Source organism: Plasmopara halstedii (assembly GCF_900000015.1).
Source record: "Plasmopara halstedii genome assembly, contig: Scaffold_262, whole genome shotgun sequence".
NCBI lineage: Eukaryota > Oomycota > Peronosporomycetes > Peronosporales > Peronosporaceae > Plasmopara > Plasmopara halstedii.
In genome coordinates this window covers 768,743-785,982 of record NW_020187183.1, presented here as the reverse complement: position 1 = coordinate 785,982, position 17,240 = coordinate 768,743, and the positions used below count along the sequence as shown (strand labels likewise).

The following is a 17,240-nucleotide window of genomic DNA, read 5'->3' as shown; positions in this document are numbered from 1 at the left end:
TGTAAAAGGAGCGAGAATTACATAAGGATGGCGCAATTATATGACAAATGTAAACATAGGCTATACTTGATTTCATGGTAGTTTGACCCAAATACGATTGGGGGCCCTGATCAACAGTCTTTTTCTGCACGAACAAAACATCAGTTTTGTGGTGAATCACCTGAATACAGTACAAAAAAAATGTCAACGACAGTGCTTTGTAAAACATACACACGTCTGTGCCCAACAGATGTTCAAGAACATGTTTTTTTCTCAATCATACTGCTACTTGAAAGTACTCAAACAATCGAAAATATATAATCAATTCAACTTGGACTATGTTTGCAGCCAGCCATTTTTCAAATTTTATACTACAGAAAGTCTAAGTTTACTGTTGGACGTATAGAAGTAGGGTTTCCATGATGTCCCTCCTCCAAGTATAAATGTTTTAAGGAACCATCAACACATTATTTAGCCTATCAAAACTCTCTCATAAATCTATCTGATGCGTACGATAGTAAATGCTCAATGTGGCAGGGTAAGGCTCACCTGTCTAATTCCAAGATACGTATCAGAAGAACCTATTTAAGTAGGAGTATGTTGGAATAAACAATTACCAGTACGATCCCGTGCGTACAATCCATGTACATCCATGACCCGGCTCCAATACTGCTTAAATGAGGTGGCTCAAGGTCCTCGGATGAGGCACGTCGTTCTGCACGAATGGATCAGCTTCACTTTACGAGTTGCCCTTTCATGAGACCATGACAATTCGTGGCAAATTCTTGGTCTTGGGCGTAGTACTGGCGATAACGTTCGTGAGTGCACAAGAAGAAATTCATGAAGCGATCACTTATCCTGACTACGGTCTCTCTGTCATGGAGATCATCAGAGCCCGTGGTTTTAGCGTTGAGGAGCATAAAGTTACAACTTCAGATAACTATATCTTGACCATGTATCGTTTGCCCAGGACGTACGAGGAAAGTCAGAGGAATAGTACAATCGCAACTGACAAATCTCCCGTATATTTAATCCACGGACTGCTCGATAGTAGCTTCACATTCGTATGCAACTTTCGCAATCAAAGTTTGGCTTATATTTTAGCTGATGCTGGCTATGACGTCTGGCTTGGTAATAATCGCGGGACGACGTGGTCAAGTCAGCACTTGACATATCCTACCGAAAGCGATGAATTTTGGAATTTCTCATGGCAAGAAATGGCATTATACGACATGCCTGCAATGATCAACTACGTCTTGAACGTAACAGGTCAGTCGATGTTGAGTTATGTTGGACACTCGGAAGGGACCATGCAAGCGTTCGCTGGGTTTTCAGTCAACCAGCACTTAGCCAAAAAAGTCTCTTACTTTGGTGCACTTGGGCCCGTCGCATACGTTGGCCATATCATATCGCCAATCTTTAAGCTAATGGCCACTTCGCACTTGGATTTCTTTTATACCATGCTAGGCATTCGGAGTTATGGAGCATTTGACTGGATCTTACACGGGGTAATGACCAAGTACAAGTCACTTTTCGCTGGAAGCGCTTGTGACTCCTTTTTAAATACGTTCTTGGGACCTTCAAACAATGTAAACATCTCACGCTTGCCAGTGTACCTCTCGCGAACTCCTGTACGCACTTCAGTAAAAAATATGGCTCATTTCGCACAAGGCATTCGTGAAAACACGTTTCGATACTTCGATTACGGGTGCAAATGTATAAAAGCATTGGGATTAGACAGGTGTCCGACATTCCTATGTAAGAATAAGGAGGTCTACGGCAAATTTGAGCCGCCAGCCTTTGATCTAGGAGCCATACGATACCCCCGTATGGGCTTTTATAGAGGCGTTGATGACTGGTTGGCTACTAGCATGGACATTTCTCAACTTCGCGCTGGTCTGAAGAACGCTACGATTCTTACGGATCACACCGTAAATTATAATCATCTCGACTTCACGTGGGGCTACAATGCCAATGCGGTTCTCTACCAAAATCTACTGACTCAGATTGCTAAGTACGCTAATGTTGGCTATGAAGCTAAGGAATGAGGACATCTCCGCTGGGGCTTGGTATTATTCCTAATTAAAAAACTATATAATCTGATTGACCTGCTGTGTCTTTAACTGGTCACTCACTCTTCCAGCTCGTTTAGCTAATCGTCTGTCCGACTCTGCATTTTGTACTCAAACATTTATTTAATATGTCTGAGACACATCATGACTTAGGGAGATCAAGAAGCGAATGCATATCACAACCTTCGTGTTCTTCCTTAAAAATTTTAAATTTTCACTCTGCAGGTTTTGGGATGCCACGAGTCGCAAACTCGGGTTACCCTGGACCCAGCAACGTAAGATTGTTGTGTACAATTAGTTTCCATATAGCTTTACTTAAATTTGTGCAAAAACCGTTACAGTGTGAAACTGCAAGGTATGAAAGTGTCATTATATATAAAGACGATGGATTAGAGAGGTGGAGTATGTGAGCCTCACGCCAAGCAGAAATGATAGATTTATCATCGAGTAAAGCGAAATGTAGACATCTAGTATCAGTCTAAATAGTATTTCTCCTTAGCTTACGTCTTTCTTGAAATCATAAAAGGTTCTCGGTACAGCCTCTGCTTGAAGTGAACGAAATCAAACTCTGTGCGCTAATAAACGCGGACCCTTTGAGTCAAGCTTTTTATGTGCAGGGTACTGTTGCACTTGGTAACAAGAGAAGTTAAAATCTCGACCAAGTGGTGCTATTATTGTCTATTCTGTGACGATAAACCCAAGTTGATTAATAACATGTCCTCGAAACAGCAAGAAGTGCTAAGTAAGCTTATAGATATCGCTGAACGCGAATGTGTCAGGGCCAAGAGCCAGATACAGTACTCGCTTGACCGAAGGCATTATCTAGCTGTGAGAATACACTGGTGGGAACCCTCAGGAGCATCTCAATCTGGCGTCGGTGGGATCACAAATGCTACCCATCGTGAGGCTTATAACTGGCTTTCGGAGGCAGAAGCATAAGGCGAGAGAAAGTAAGATGACAATGATTCGGCCACGTTATAGACGATGCCACAGCGCGTCGCACTCGCGAGCTTTAAGCTAGAAGGCCGCTCCCGAGAGTGAGCACTTACGTGCAGTAATCTGTTTGGAGGACGAGAAGGTTGCAGCGACGTATGTTGCGGGTGTTCGCACCGCATAATTAGGCGTACCGAATGCGCTCCAAGCTGCTGTTTGTCTGTTCAGGATGCCGTAAAATAGCGGGCTATGTCAAGATGCCGTGAGCTCTTACCAGCGGATGACGGCAAAATCTCGCTCGGAGGTAGTAACAATTACCATCTTCATCAAAGATTTCCGCTTTTACCCTCCTATCTCGAAGAAGCGGTGGGTGTCGAACTAAATGCGGACCCAATTTTTGCGCTGTGACTGCCACGAAATTGACGAGCACTTTGCGCAGATGAAGCTTTGGTACTCAATGTTAGCGCTAACAAACGCACAAGGGTTGGGTTTGAGCGCTTTTAATCAGTCTGAGAGCTTTTATCGCTACCAGATATCTAGCTAGCTTTAGTTCTTCAAGAATACACGTTCGGGGTTCATTCTACTTCAACTAATACAAAATTTTTACTATACTAACTCTAATGGTGAAATCGTTGTTTTAAGGTGCGGCTAGCAGCCCATGTGTACCTCGATTCCCTCGATTCTGGAGGTTCGCCATCTTCACAACGACCCATAATCCAGTTACCACAATCACAAAAATATTGTACAACTGTACTGCGTATATTGGATACAATTGAGCAAGTGTATAATTGTAAGGCACACAACATTACATTGCTCGCCCATTATACCCCCACCATTTGGTGGCGCAGCTGTTGAGGCCGTATCACATATATAGTACGACTATGTATCTGTCCACAGTCGTGAAGTGCGCAGCGCGGAGATCTGAATGTGAACAGCTGCATCAAACATTCGCGAATTTTTTTTGCGCTTAGACAGGCCATTCGTCACATGTAAATTTGAACCAAGCTAAGACTCGCACTTTTTGCCTTTTGAAAACTGAACAAACGTGATTGCTCCATCAGCATTCTCTGCGTCCTCAGTTGGACTCTACTTTTAAGCACTTTACCCTATCTGTCCTTCTCAGCGTAATTGCAACGGAAGTCCGTCCCCGAGAGTTAATAAAGTGACTCAACGAGCACCCACTAAAAGCTTGGACTTCGTGGTAGACGCGCTTACAAAATACTTGGTCGGGATGCTGAGGTTTTACCGATGAGACTGTTTGGATACTCTTCGAGTTCCGCCCCGCTCTCGCAAGCGGCTCATGACCTGGCCGTTCACCAAGGAGGAAGCGCTCACTTCTTGCAGCCTGCAGCCTCTCCGCTGCACGAGTCTCCTTTTTTGGGTCCGTTTTCATCGGAAAGACGTGTTTCAACACCTCGCCATAGAAATCACGACAGTGTACAGTCTGTTGGCAACAAGCACGGCCGATTTTGAATAACTCAGCTTGTTCTACTGCAGGCGCTAGAGTATGGCCAAATCTTGTCAGCGGCAAGCCTGAAGCCGCTCGCCGCGAGCTGCCGGAACTTGCGCTGAGTATTAGACCTTACTAGCGTACTGGATGAGGAAAACAAGCCGGCTTTCCCGACTAAGGCTGTATAAGCCAGCTTAGGCAAAGCGGATGTCCGCAGAGATCATCGTCTTAGGCTTAACTTTCTAAGTGCAAGGCATAGTGCGGACGTCAAAAAGACAATTTTTGACGTCAATTTTCTACTGATTACAGCCCCGTCGTCATTAGTCATCACCATCAAATTGGTCACCTTCAGCTAGTAGAAGCGCACTGAGATCCAAAGGATATATAGACCGAGAATGTGCCATCTTGTAAGCGGTTTTCGGCACCAGGTAACTTTTGCCAGCGTAAGTAAGGGTATTTCATCCGCTTAATCAGAGCATCAATTCATGCTAAGTGTCATGTGGGTTAGTGCTGAAACACAGCAAGTCTAGGGACAAGGATTAGCGGTGCATGCATGACCGCGCGCTTTTGGCAATCGATACATGAGTTCTCCAACTCCTTCTTTATGTGACCAGTGTCCCATACGCTGTACGTATCACCTCACCAATTGGCGACTCACCGTTGTGATCCACGACAATTTATAATTGGGTGATGTGAAAGTGCAATTTTCCACCTGATTAAACCGAATCGACTTAAAGCTTACGTCAAAGGTATACTCGGCAACAACGATAACCATCATGTCTTTCTGTGTGAGAGATATGGTGATGACGACGCCATGCTCAACGACGCATGATCTGTATAGATTTAGCTCGGCTTAAACAAGACTAATCTTCTATGAACTTGACGAAAACGCACTACATCGCAAAATATATCCTGTTAAAAATAGGGGAGCCCTTTGCAGCAGCATTTACTTGGCAAGACTCAAATGCGATCAAATGCTCATACCCATTGGCATCTGTTTAACTGTGACGCATATTACAAAGACCGAAGCATCGCAAATACGGCCAGCAAAGCGCAGTCGACCATGCCGTTCAGCAACAATTCTGTCTAGAAATTCGCGTTTGCGATGGAACAGTGATTTCATTTAACGCATTATTTGCATGTACCATTTGTAACGTATGTACTACCATTGATTAACCTCAGTTTTGTACTTAATTCATCTTTGGTTGTCCAAATAGGTTGGTTAGCCCCTCAATTCGAAACTTCGTGGTAACGGGGGAAGAGGCTCAAAAAAGCCGAGCCAAGTGCTTCGTCTCTCAATAACTGCACCATGCAGACACCGACAATTCGATCAGCTGCTTCAGCTCCAACCCGCAAGAGCAATAGCAGTACGAGCAATAGCAATATGAACAACAGCTCCAAGAACAAGAAGAAGAAAGCGTCGCAACCAACTAAGAGCAGTAGCGACAATAAGGATGCTGCTGCGTCTGTAGGTCCACGGCCTGTGGTCCCACCACCAGTTTCCGGACCTTGGGGCAATCCAAAAACTATACCAAGTAGTGCACCTCCTCCAGGCTTTGGTATTAGTCCATCTCCATCTACCTCTTCTGGCTTTAGCGGTAAGTACTATTGTTATTGACATAGTGAAAGATTGTATTTTAATGAGACTGTCCAATGTCTTGTAGATACGCACGTGCGACTACTGCGACATCGTGCACTATTTGCGTTTCGTTTTTTGGTTGGAAAAGCGGTAGAGCTGCAGCTTGTAGATTCGAAAGAACGATTTGCCGGGATCTTAGACTGCATTGATCCGAACGATTTTTCCATCGTTTTGAAGGGAACTAAGCGTCTGAGCAGCAGTGCTGATGCTAAACCATTTGAAGATGGAAAAACTGCTATCTTTCGACGCAATCAATTAGCATATTTGGTAGCAGATGGTTCAGTTAATTACACAGATGGTGTGTTCACGTCAAGTGCTTCTCCTGAATCCAGTGGGTTTCGTACAGACACGGAGATTAGTCGACAAAAAGGAGAGCATTTGTATGGACGCAAGCTTGAGACAGCCAGTTCGTGGCTAGATCCGGCACTAGACACTGGTGCACTCGAGGATTCGGAGTCTCATAGTCGACGTAAGAGCTCGGGAAAAGCAGGGTGGAATCAATTTGAAGCGAACGAAAAGCTCTTCGGCGTTGTGTCGACGTATGATGAGAATATTTATACAACAAAGTTGGACAAATCCAAGATCTCGAACGAGCAGTCGCGTGCAGCAGAGAAACTTGCTCAGGAGATTGAACGCCAGTCAGCTGCTGGAAATTTTCATCTTCAAGAGGAGCGTGGACAGACAGCACAAAGTAACAATCATGCCAATGACCTCGACGAAGAAGCTCGGTACAGCTCTGTGGATCGTAGGGGTGGTCTAACTAATGAGAAAGTATATGTACCTCCGGCATTACGGAATACGAAGAGTCAATCAACTGTTGCCAAGCCGCCGGAAAAGGTTGCGCATACGGAAGGTAGTGCTGACAAGTCGACGCCGTCGGCCTTAGACGTCCCAGTTACAACATCACCTGTGGCTGCAGCAGTTCATAAGCCGCTGTCGTTCAGCGAAGCCGTCACTGGCCGATCTGCTACTGCATCCACATTAAAGAAGAATAATCCGGGTGAAAAAAGTGAGCTGACCGCTGTTTCGAATGAGACGCAGGAGGACGGCAAGAACAAGAAGTCTCTCGATGATGTGAATGAAAGCTCAAACAAGCAAGAAGTACAGCAAAAGACGACCGAAAATGAGGATAAATCTTCTGTAACGACGTCCACAAACACAAAAGAGGCACCGAATACAGCTCCAAAGAAAGGATTGAACCCAAATGCTAAGGAATTCAGGCTCAACGCGTCAGCCACGCCGTTTACACCCAACTTCGCGGTACCCTCAGCCGTAAAACAGCACGTGTCGTCGCCCTACCGTGGCGGCTCGCCCCATCAAATGCCGTACATGCATCCAAGTGTGGCTTACTCTCCTCTCGTGCAAGAAGAATGGATGTACGATGGTTTGAATGGAGAAGAAGGTGGAGAAATGGGTATGCCTCCTTATGGCTACGGGATACCAATGGGACCTCATGGAGTCCCCCTGTTGTACCCCCCAATGATACCCCAGCAAAATATGCGCATCATGAGTGCGCAGACCGGTGGGTATGGCTATCAACCGCATAATTACAATCCTCGAGGGTACTTTTCGCCACCAAACAGTAGCTTCTCGCCGTACACAGGTGGTACGCTGGTGTCTCCTCCTCTACCTCCTAGTGATAATAAGATTTTGACCGAAGATGCTGCTGATGATGCTTTAGCGTCTAATGAACCCACGATGTCTGATGTACATGGTGCTCCGTTAGAACCGTCTTCAGGTCTTAAGAAGTAGTTACTGTGGTCGTGTAGTTGTCATACACTGTACGCATGTAGCAAACGCAATAAAGCTCAATATAGGGGAGATGGATAAAGTGGGAATCATCTCGCTCTGGATTTATTGCGTGTAATTGTTTATTCTTGCGTCTGCACAATTGTGGGCGTTACAAGACACTTATATACTAAAAAGTCTTGTAGAGATTGTAGTGCATTAGCAAGACATGCTGCCTCTCATTCGCACATTCACGACTCAATCACCAATTAAGCACCGACGAAATGAAACTCGTGCTGACATTATCAATGACAACAATACAAGAAAATGTTCATCTCCAAATCGTGTCAAAACTGAGTCTAGAAATCAAGCGTTGTTGACAACCGAAACAGATCGAATAGGAGAGCGATTGCATGCACTTGAATGCGAAAATCAATTTTTTCGTCAAGAGTTGCAACATCTTCAAAATATAAACTCAATCAACCAGCAGCAGCGTGACAACGAAAAGGTAGCGTCGCGCCTTTTGAATCTGATCAAAGTATCTCATTGAAACTTTATGGAAGTAGCTTTTGACTGAGAGAATTTCTGAGGATCTTCAACAAGTCGCCCACTCTTTCAATACCAAACTTCAAAATGATATCAATCTTCAGCGCGACAATGAAAAGAAAGCAGCATTATTGTTTGCAGAAATCGTGCGAATAGGTCACCGAGTTGAGACGCTGGATTGTACTTTAAAAATCTCAGTCGATAATATTCAGCGTAAACTTGAGACTCAAGAGGAGGCAAAATGTTTAGCAACAACTTATTCGAATCAGCAAGTGACGTCGTCTACTCATGACGCAGAATTCCATCGACAGCTCAAAGACATGCAAGATGCGATAGTACAATTTCGTACAGAGTTCGATGCGGATCGTAGGGCAATATCGAAGAGTGATGCTGAGATAGATGCGAAATTGAACGCACAAGTCGAAAGTTTGCACGCAAAGCAAATGACTGACAATCGAGATCTAGTGCGTAAACTAGACGAACTCACGACAGGTTTGGATTTTCAGCAGATATCATCACATATGCGTGAGTTTGCAAACGTGAATGACAACGTGATCGCTTTAAAACGATGGACATATAACGAATTTGGACAGATCAAGCGAGTCTTTCAAGCTTTGATCAGTGACATGGATGCTCGTTTTCAGTGCGTGCTAGTTGAGCTTGCCAAAGGAGTGAAGATAAGGTACGCAGCACAGATGCGACAAGAGGAAGAATTTAAATTGAAAATGCACGATTTGGAAGAAGCTGTGCGAGATGTTCTTACCGTTGTACAGGAGAAAGTTTGTATACTCGAGCAAGTGGTTCCTTTAGAGGCTCAAGCACGACAGAAATATGATGAAAAGCTTCACAGACGGATGGAATCATTGACGAATACAATGAATACCTTGAAAGGGTGTAGAGAAGAGCAAGCGTCAATTGTCCAACGTATACAACAGCTTGATATATCCCATCATGATGCACTTGATAATCTCACAATCCAATACGAGTCGATGAGGGAAACTGTTCAAATTTTTAAGGAAGACGTAGACGCCACGCTGATCAAATTATTGACTGCTGTTGAGCATGAACATATCAAAATGATGCAGTGGGTAGCTGTACGAGAAACGGCAACCTTGGAGATGCTTAAAGTGCAGTTGGTCGTTGAATTGCGGCGTATTCGAAATGAGCTCAAGACTTTACATGCTCGAACAATGCTGCATGAAGAAAAGTGCAGTCAATCTAAACAAAAGACAGACGAGCTTCAGACTTGGAGCACTAAACATGCACAAGAATGTCGCTTGCTGTTTAATTTTTATGCAGCTCTGTGATTGACATATATGGTGAAAATGCAGTGGTACGATGTCTCAACGCTGTCATTGACCAAGTTGTTGAGACACAGACCTCTGAACATTTCACTTTTCTGGCAAAGAAAGGTTTGCCATAGCGCTCAAGTGTGACTTTAAGCTACATTGTACGACAAGGATGGACGGATATAGCTTGCAGAATATGCTAAAGGCATGACATTGTTTTAAATCTATCAATTTAGACGCATAAGGCACAGCTCGTTTAACTGCTACAACGTCAATCAGGAAGTTGAACGTTGCATAGGCTTGACGACAACACGTGCCATGTGTTCTAGACCAAGAGTTGAATCGCGTCCTGTCGATTGGAATTGGTCTTGTGGTGGCGTGATAGGGACGTACCATCCCCATTGTGGACTCTCTGTCTGTGCTGTGTCTACGTCCGAATCATGTATATGTGCTGCAGCTCCCACTACTGCATCTAGCTGTTGCTGCGTCACACTCTTGCGCAGTCCACTCGTGAGTACTTTATGCTGCTGAAAAGCATTTTTGTAACTCTCAGCCACACCATCTCGAGCTTCGTCGTCGGTATCACCGTCTTCGTGACTTCTGTCCAGTTGAATACATGGTGGCGTGTCGTCTTCAAACACCTGCGTGAGACTTCCCCCATGCTCATCGCACCAGCTAACAGCAGCAGATAGTTTACTGTCACTAGCCACCCCCGGCGATCCTTTGCGGCGAAGAGATAATGATCTTCTATGTCTAGTGGAGATCGCAAGCTCTACATCTACGCCGTCGCCTGGTCGTTCAGCATCCGTTTCAGATAATTCTAGCGTATTGAGGTACGTGATGACCGAGACAGCAGTGGCAGCAGCCGCAGCTAGGACAGGATGGTCTTTAAACCATTGAACACCGCTCGATAGTTCCTTTGCTGTAGGGAAGAACGAGGTTGCTGAAGCCTGCTGCATAAGAATGTCGGTCCGCTCAATTGCGGAAAATCGCGATTGCCGAAGGGGTGGAGGAGATCAATAGTAAAAACAAGAGAAATGAAAAGAAAAATCACTTCAACTTGAAGGTTATAAAATATTCGAATTAGGTAAATCTCGCGATATCCGTGGTGGTAATAGGGTGGTAAGGAAATGGCTCCCATTTTATATTTTGGCTCATAAAATGGCGATACCGGTTCAGTGGATTTCTTTCATTTCTTCAGCTTCTGAGTCAGAATTTAACTTACCGACGCAGCTGGCATATATGACATTTAAGTAGTGTGTCAACACAAATCGTACCTTTAAAAATTGAGTTTGGCTCTATAAAATTTGCTTTGAAAGCATATCAACTTGTTTTTTATCATTGTCAATCAAGTGAAAATTATTAATAATCATTGTGCATCAGACCGAAAGTTGATTGTCCAACATTGTACAAACTACTGTGGCCCAGTGGAGATAGGTGCTGAAAAACATATGCTGAAAGGAATCCATATTTTCGAATCTAGAAAGTAGCAAAGACGTTATGAACGATCAGTCTACACGAAAAGGAAATAGCTGCACATATGCAAGATATTAATCAGAGGAATGCCTATGGAAAACTCGAAAGATCAAACACTGATCCGCTTTGAACAGTTCGAAGCTGTGCTCAAGTCTATGCGCTTTTATAAGCTGCTCACGGATGTAGAAAAGTGTGTTTTTGGTGCTGACGAAACTCCACTCCGGAATTTTTAGTGGGAAGCACGGTTTGCAGACTGATCCTGCGAAGATCAAGGATATTGCGGATTGACCCGTGTTACTGCCTCAAAGTGATTACAAAATTGGCTTGGTGAAGCCAACAACTTACACAAGTATAGCGTCAACTGTGCCGACATCGCCGTTCCACTTTCCAATCCATCAGCTGTGAAATAGAAGAGGTGAGCTTCAAGACTATTTCAAAAGGACTTAAGATGCGCCTATCTGGATCACAACAAGCCCGGACATGAATTTTCATGTTGTTGGTGATACTCCGGCCTTTATCATAGGCTGTATTATCCTTATAGCTGAAACAATGGGCATGATTGGGATAGCGCGTTTGAGTCTCGCCAGCGCATTGCTAAAATATATCTGTCTCACGGTAATAAGTTGCTTGCTATGAAGTATGCTCTTGTCACGCAAAGAGTAAATCTGCTCGACGGATCTTTGCGGATCATGCGTCATTACATGCACGGCATTGTCGTCGTCGCCTTTCAATCCTAAAGAATGGCAAGATTTTCATTATTTTTTGACGAGAAAAAGCTTGATGTAGCATACAAGCCTATTCGGCTTCATGTGGTAATGGACGCGCGTTCGCCAGTTTATCAGTGAATTATATCACGGTTTAGATTTTAAGCATCAACGATGCTCGAATCAGATGCAAATGGGGGTGACTTGTCGGAAGCTTTGAAGACTAAAGGATTCTCGTGCCAAAGATTGCTGAAGATTTTATAAGCACATTTTCGCCTCTACTTCTAGTCTCAAGGTATACTGTAACATAACGCCGATTCACTTGACATAGAACATGTGGCTGGAAGATGAAATTAGAAGTATCTTGTTTGGGGTATATGATAACCTTTTCCACGCACTTGTCTCTTGGAAACGACTTTCGGCTTGGTAAGAACAATGTACTGGTGGTTCGACATTTACGAATGGCTGATCGCTTAACTACGCAAGTGTGAGACGTGCTAAAGGGTGGAATGCCTTCGGCCAGGATGCCAACTCTGGCTGAGCGCAAGTGATTATTAGCATCGATTTTTTCGGTCGCTCTGAAGACGCTTCCGACAAAATAAATATTCAGTAGCTGTACATTGAGCAAACAATAAGTCCATCTCGCTGATGCCAGCGACCACGCTATCGATGAATATAGGGCCAAGGTACTTCTATACGTAACAATCCGTCAACATGGCTATCAAAGACAATTATTACAGTTTCACCTTCATGTATCACAGCAAAAGCTTGGCCAGCGTTGTTCAAGGTGTTTGGGGGCATATATCAGCAGCAAACCAGTCTTATAATAATCAAGCGACAAACAGCATCGCGCAAAAGGAGATATCACTTATTCTTCATTTGTCAAGAGACGCAGTTTTATCCTTTGAGAGTTTCATGTCGGTTCTAAACTAGACTAACACATCCGTGTGCCTCCCCAACGCATATATGAAGTAGACTGATCATATGGGGGAGGGAATAACAGCACTGATTATATCAGCCCGTCTACTCAAATTAAATTTCGTCAAGTACTGACGGTTTGACTGAAAGCGAAGACATGCAAAAACAATATATACATACCACATGCAAAAAATAATCAGAATTTTCAAACTTTATTCAAGTGTAACTGCAGCGGGGCTGCCGTAGCTCTTCACTTAAAGGAAGTTAAGGTCACCGACCTTACGTCGTTCCAAGAGCCAGAACAAGGGTAGCGGATCACAATCCGCTACCTCCAAGTACTACGAGCATTTCTGTTTAATATCGAAACTGTATTTAATTGTTTTAGCTGCAACAGTGCCGCCCATCTAGTCTACCGAAATAATATAGTAATACCCAATTAGTAGTGCAAAACCTAATTAATATAGTAATATGCATTACTACTGGCAATCCTGCCACGTGATGGCTTTTTGTTACGGTGTAGCCACACCACTGTGTGATTACACTAACTTGTGTAATACACATCTACGTAAGGTAGCACCATATTGTGCCCCCGCCCTTTCGCAAAAGGGTACGTGTAAGACCAATTCACTCGAGCCCAGCTCAAACCTTGCGGACACCATGTCCGTTTCCCGACCTCTTGGCTTCCGGGAGAAGTGGGTATCATTACCAATCGCCTCAACGAGGCACAAGAACAGCAATTGGAGGCTGCTCATAGTGCGGCTATCTTGCGATCATATCTACGTCCGGTCTTAGACACCCGTGAGGAATACGGCTTCCGCTCGTCGGATCCCGCTACTGAGGCGAAAGACGCGATCAATTGATCGTTAGACGTCTACGTAGTCGGGCCCCTCGGCCACGACACAAGCTGAGCTTGATCAGCGGATAGCTATACAAACTCGCTTTTTGGTACAATAAGAATTCCCGATCGATCGGGACCGCGCTTGACATCGAGCTCAAAAGGGAAGTGCTCTTATTTCCGCAATGCGGACCATCCCTGTGGTGCTCGCCCTTGGCGAAACCGCTAAGGTTGACGATGAGCTCTTTGCGCAATGGGTGCAGCGGCTTCGCTGTCTACCTTACAGCGAAGCCACAAATGAGTGGATTTGCGCGTTGAACGCCATCCTAGATTTGAATTTGCCAAACTCAAGGCGCAACGCCGACTTTATGCGTATTGTCGCCCTGCAAAATATGGAAAAATTCAAAATGCTTCCGCGAGCTCTGCCGTTTCTCACACGGGTGGGTCTACGCCCACAGCAGCTCAGAGCCATGGCTTGAGCTCAGCTTATGGCCCTCTGGCTTTCCAGACTACTGCCGAGAAGCGCGGTACGCAAGACGACGCGAAGCGATATGATCCTTCTGATCATAAGCGTCTGGGCAGTCCTGCCCAAGTGGCACCTCAAACTCCCACGAGCTCTCGGAGTTTGTGAATCCCTGCCACTTCACAAGATATTGGATTAAGCTCCGTTGACGACGTCGACCCGCAAGGCGTTTCACGTAGTACCATTCTCATCGAGAAGTGTCGGCGGCGGACGATGACAACTTGGTCGATCGCCGTCCGGTGACTCGCGATGCTCTTCGAGCGTTGAGGACAAAGTCCGTCCTCATCGGCACCCTGCTGAGCAATCTCCCAGAGGTTGCCTACCGCTGTGCGGAAGGCCTCGAGAGTCGGAAGCACTTTGTACACCGACTGCCTCGCGTTGAGGATTACCGTGCTCTGTCGGAGCGGCTCATAGACGTCGAGCAGGCGAATACGTCACTTCGTGTGACAGTGGAGCGCCTTGCGCATTTGAAAACGGAAGTTTTTGCACTCCGCGCTCAGAACCAGTTTTGGCTCAGCTTCTGGGTGGCCGAGCACCTGTGGGGGCCGCCCCGGCGCCAACGCTTTGTTAGCGCCAGATCCCGGTACGGCATAAGCAAGCCCACATAATGCACTGGGTGGGTGTGCATCCGTTTCGGAAGATTCTGCGTAGACGCTAGGCCTAGCTTGGCCACGATCTTAAAAGGTCCGATAAACCGTGGACGGAGCTTTGTCTTGAAGACAACAGAGACTGCATATGTAGAAAGGTGTTTGGCATTATTAAAATCAGGCCCCGACCTCAATGTATTCAAATTCTTCTTCCTATTCCATGTGCATATTCCATCTGCATGTCTTTGCTTTCAGCTATCGCATCGCAAACTTGTCGTAAGACAGGAGGTCTAGTAGACAGAAAGTCTAGTAGACAGGAAGTCTCCGACTTCCTGATGCACGGTTAGGGAGCTGACATCAGCTAGCCGTTTGGCTTTTCCCCACCCACTAAGCCGCGAGCCATGGGATGGCGGCGTCAGCGGGACGCGAGGATTACTAAGTTTGTTCGCGTAGAATGGCATGTAGCCGGTAGATGAATGCACTGCTTAGCGCAATCGCTTCGAGTGGCAACATATCGCTCCGGCGCTTCGGGGTCTCAGAACGTCTTCAACGACGCGATTCACGCGCTCAGTCTGGCCATCAGTCTTTAGATAGTCCGCTGTTGACATAGTCAACTTGGTGCTCATCACCCTGAAAATTTCAGAGACAATTGACGCTGGAAGTTCATACTGTCGGAAGAAACGATCGAGAGACAGCGTCGCTGTACCCACACCGTCGACGGTGTCCGGCACTACCGCAAGATGAGCCATCCTGCTCAAACGGTTAACAAAGATCACTGCACCGTGTTACGTGCAGAGCATGTCGACAGGCCAAACACAATGTCCATACTCATGAACTGCCAACATTCGGAGAGAAGTGGTAATCTGACCGGCGGCGGCGCCACATTCGGAGAGGGTTTCACCCTCTGACACGTCTCACACGTGTGCGCAAATGTGCTCGTCCACATTTACAGCTTGGTCCACCAATAGTGACAACTTTTCGGGCTGTACGTCTTCTCACGACCGAGATGACCACTGAGTGGGGTGTCATGGGCCTCATCGAGGATACGATATTTTAAATCCTCATCATGAGGAACCACAACACATGGCGTATCCATTGAATCGTGCTATTATACAGTAACTTATCGAATATAGTTGAAACTGTGCGCGCAAACGTGCCGACAATTTCTTGTTCGAGTCTTCAAACCCCTTGCTCCCGAGAGTATGTAGCAATGCTATACACATACTATCACCCCCGCGCGGATCAAATCCGTCACTGACGGCGTCATTGTCGTGAAAAGAGCAAGCTCATTGTCCGGTCTGCGTGACAACGCATCAGCCAAAGCATTTTGCTTTCTTGGCTTATACTTCACCTCGAAGTTATATTCTGCAAAGAATGAGAGCTATTTGGCCATCGTTTGCGAAAGGTGAGGCGACTGAGTGCCGTGCGTAATGTCGCTTGTTCTGTCTAAATCACATGCGGCTTTGAGCCAAGCAGGTGCACTCTGAACTTGACAAGCGCATACTTCATCGCAAGTAGTTCCTTGTCGTGAACTGGGTAGTTCCTCTTCGCAGCCTTTAGCTAGCGGGAATTGGACGCGATCATCCGATCGCGCCCTCGGCGTCTGCTTGTAGCAGTGGACACCCGATGGCAAAGTTTAAAGCGTTCACAGACGGCACTAGAAGAACGTTTGGGGTCTGGCAACGCCAGTATTGGTGCATGAAGGACGCTGTCTTTGACCCTGTAATGGGCCTCCCGGTGCTCGGTGTCGCAACACCATTCTATTTCCTTCTCTAGAAAATTAGACAATGGCCGTGTCATTTCCGCAATATTTGCGTTAAACTTGTGCAAGTAGTTGGCAAGGCCAAGCCACTTGCGCAAGTCCGTTTAATTCGTTGGAACCGGCCAGTCTACAATGGCCTTGATCTTAGCGGGATCCGCTCAGAGGCCACGCTTCCCAATAAAGCACCCTAAGAAAGAATTTATTCTGCGCCGAAGATGCATTTATTGGCATTATCAAAAAGCTTATTCGTCCGCATGCACTCGAGCACCGCACTCAATTGGACGATGTAGTTTTCCACATTTGTTCTCTCGTGCTCCGCACGACTGTGGATGAAGATGTCATCAAAGTATTTCTGTGCATACCCCCGATTGGCCTCGAATAACTGCGTGACAAGACGATTATATATTGCTGGTACACTTGAAGCATCATCAGCCACTCCCAGAAGGTCCCGATTGGAGTACTCACCGCTGTCAGTAAAATATCACTCGCTCTCATGAGCAATTGGTGATTACAATCGACAAGTCGAGTACGCTGTACATTGTATAGCCAACCCCCTATTGTCCTCGGGAAAATCCTTTCCAGGAATTGGCGTTTGTGCCGGAATGGTGGCAGCGATTAGCTTATTATAAGCGTGAGCGATACGCCCCATGCCGTTCGGCTTCCGGGCACAAAACGTGGGTGTCGAATGGGGAGACTTACTCTCACGCACCTTTCCGCCTCGTGCTTTGAACGGTAAAAAGCGTCAATGACGTCACATTGCTCTTTGAGCAGGAGCCATTGGCTTGTTACGCGGTATTTC

General features: G+C 45.8%; 5 protein-coding genes across 5 annotated transcripts; 4 read left to right on the top strand and 1 right to left on the bottom strand.

Moving 5' to 3' along the window:
* Window positions 1-743: 743 nt before the first annotated feature.
* PHALS_04602 (RxLR-like protein) lies at window positions 744-2,027 on the top strand (the record flags this gene model as incomplete). Its single annotated transcript, XM_024722445.1, has 1 exon — window positions 744-2,027. The coding sequence occupies one exon, from the start codon at window positions 744-746 to the stop codon at window positions 2,025-2,027; it is 1,284 nt and encodes a 427-aa protein (XP_024573521.1).
* A 3,716-nt stretch (window positions 2,028-5,743) lies between these two features.
* On the top strand, window positions 5,744-7,825 carry PHALS_04601 (Protein interacting with poly(A)-binding protein; the record flags this gene model as incomplete). The annotated part of the gene is made up of 2 exons (XM_024722444.1): window positions 5,744-6,032; window positions 6,099-7,825. 2 exons carry the CDS (start codon window positions 5,744-5,746, stop codon window positions 7,823-7,825), a joined length of 2,016 nt encoding a protein of 671 aa, XP_024573520.1.
* A 205-nt stretch (window positions 7,826-8,030) lies between these two features.
* Window positions 8,031-9,654, top strand: PHALS_04600 (uncharacterized protein; the record flags this gene model as incomplete). Its single annotated transcript, XM_024722443.1, has 2 exons — window positions 8,031-8,309; window positions 8,368-9,654. The coding sequence occupies 2 exons, from the start codon at window positions 8,031-8,033 to the stop codon at window positions 9,652-9,654; spliced, it is 1,566 nt and encodes a 521-aa protein (XP_024573519.1).
* A 253-nt stretch (window positions 9,655-9,907) lies between these two features.
* On the bottom strand, window positions 9,908-10,595 carry PHALS_04599 (uncharacterized protein; the record flags this gene model as incomplete). Its single annotated transcript, XM_024722442.1, has 2 exons — window positions 9,908-9,961; window positions 10,101-10,595. The coding sequence occupies 2 exons, from the start codon at window positions 10,593-10,595 to the stop codon at window positions 9,908-9,910; spliced, it is 549 nt and encodes a 182-aa protein (XP_024573518.1).
* A 1,869-nt stretch (window positions 10,596-12,464) lies between these two features.
* PHALS_04598 (uncharacterized protein) lies at window positions 12,465-12,749 on the top strand (the record flags this gene model as incomplete). Its single annotated transcript, XM_024722441.1, has 2 exons — window positions 12,465-12,502; window positions 12,578-12,749. 2 exons carry the CDS (start codon window positions 12,465-12,467, stop codon window positions 12,747-12,749), a joined length of 210 nt encoding a protein of 69 aa, XP_024573517.1.
* Window positions 12,750-17,240: the final 4,491 nt, after the last annotated feature.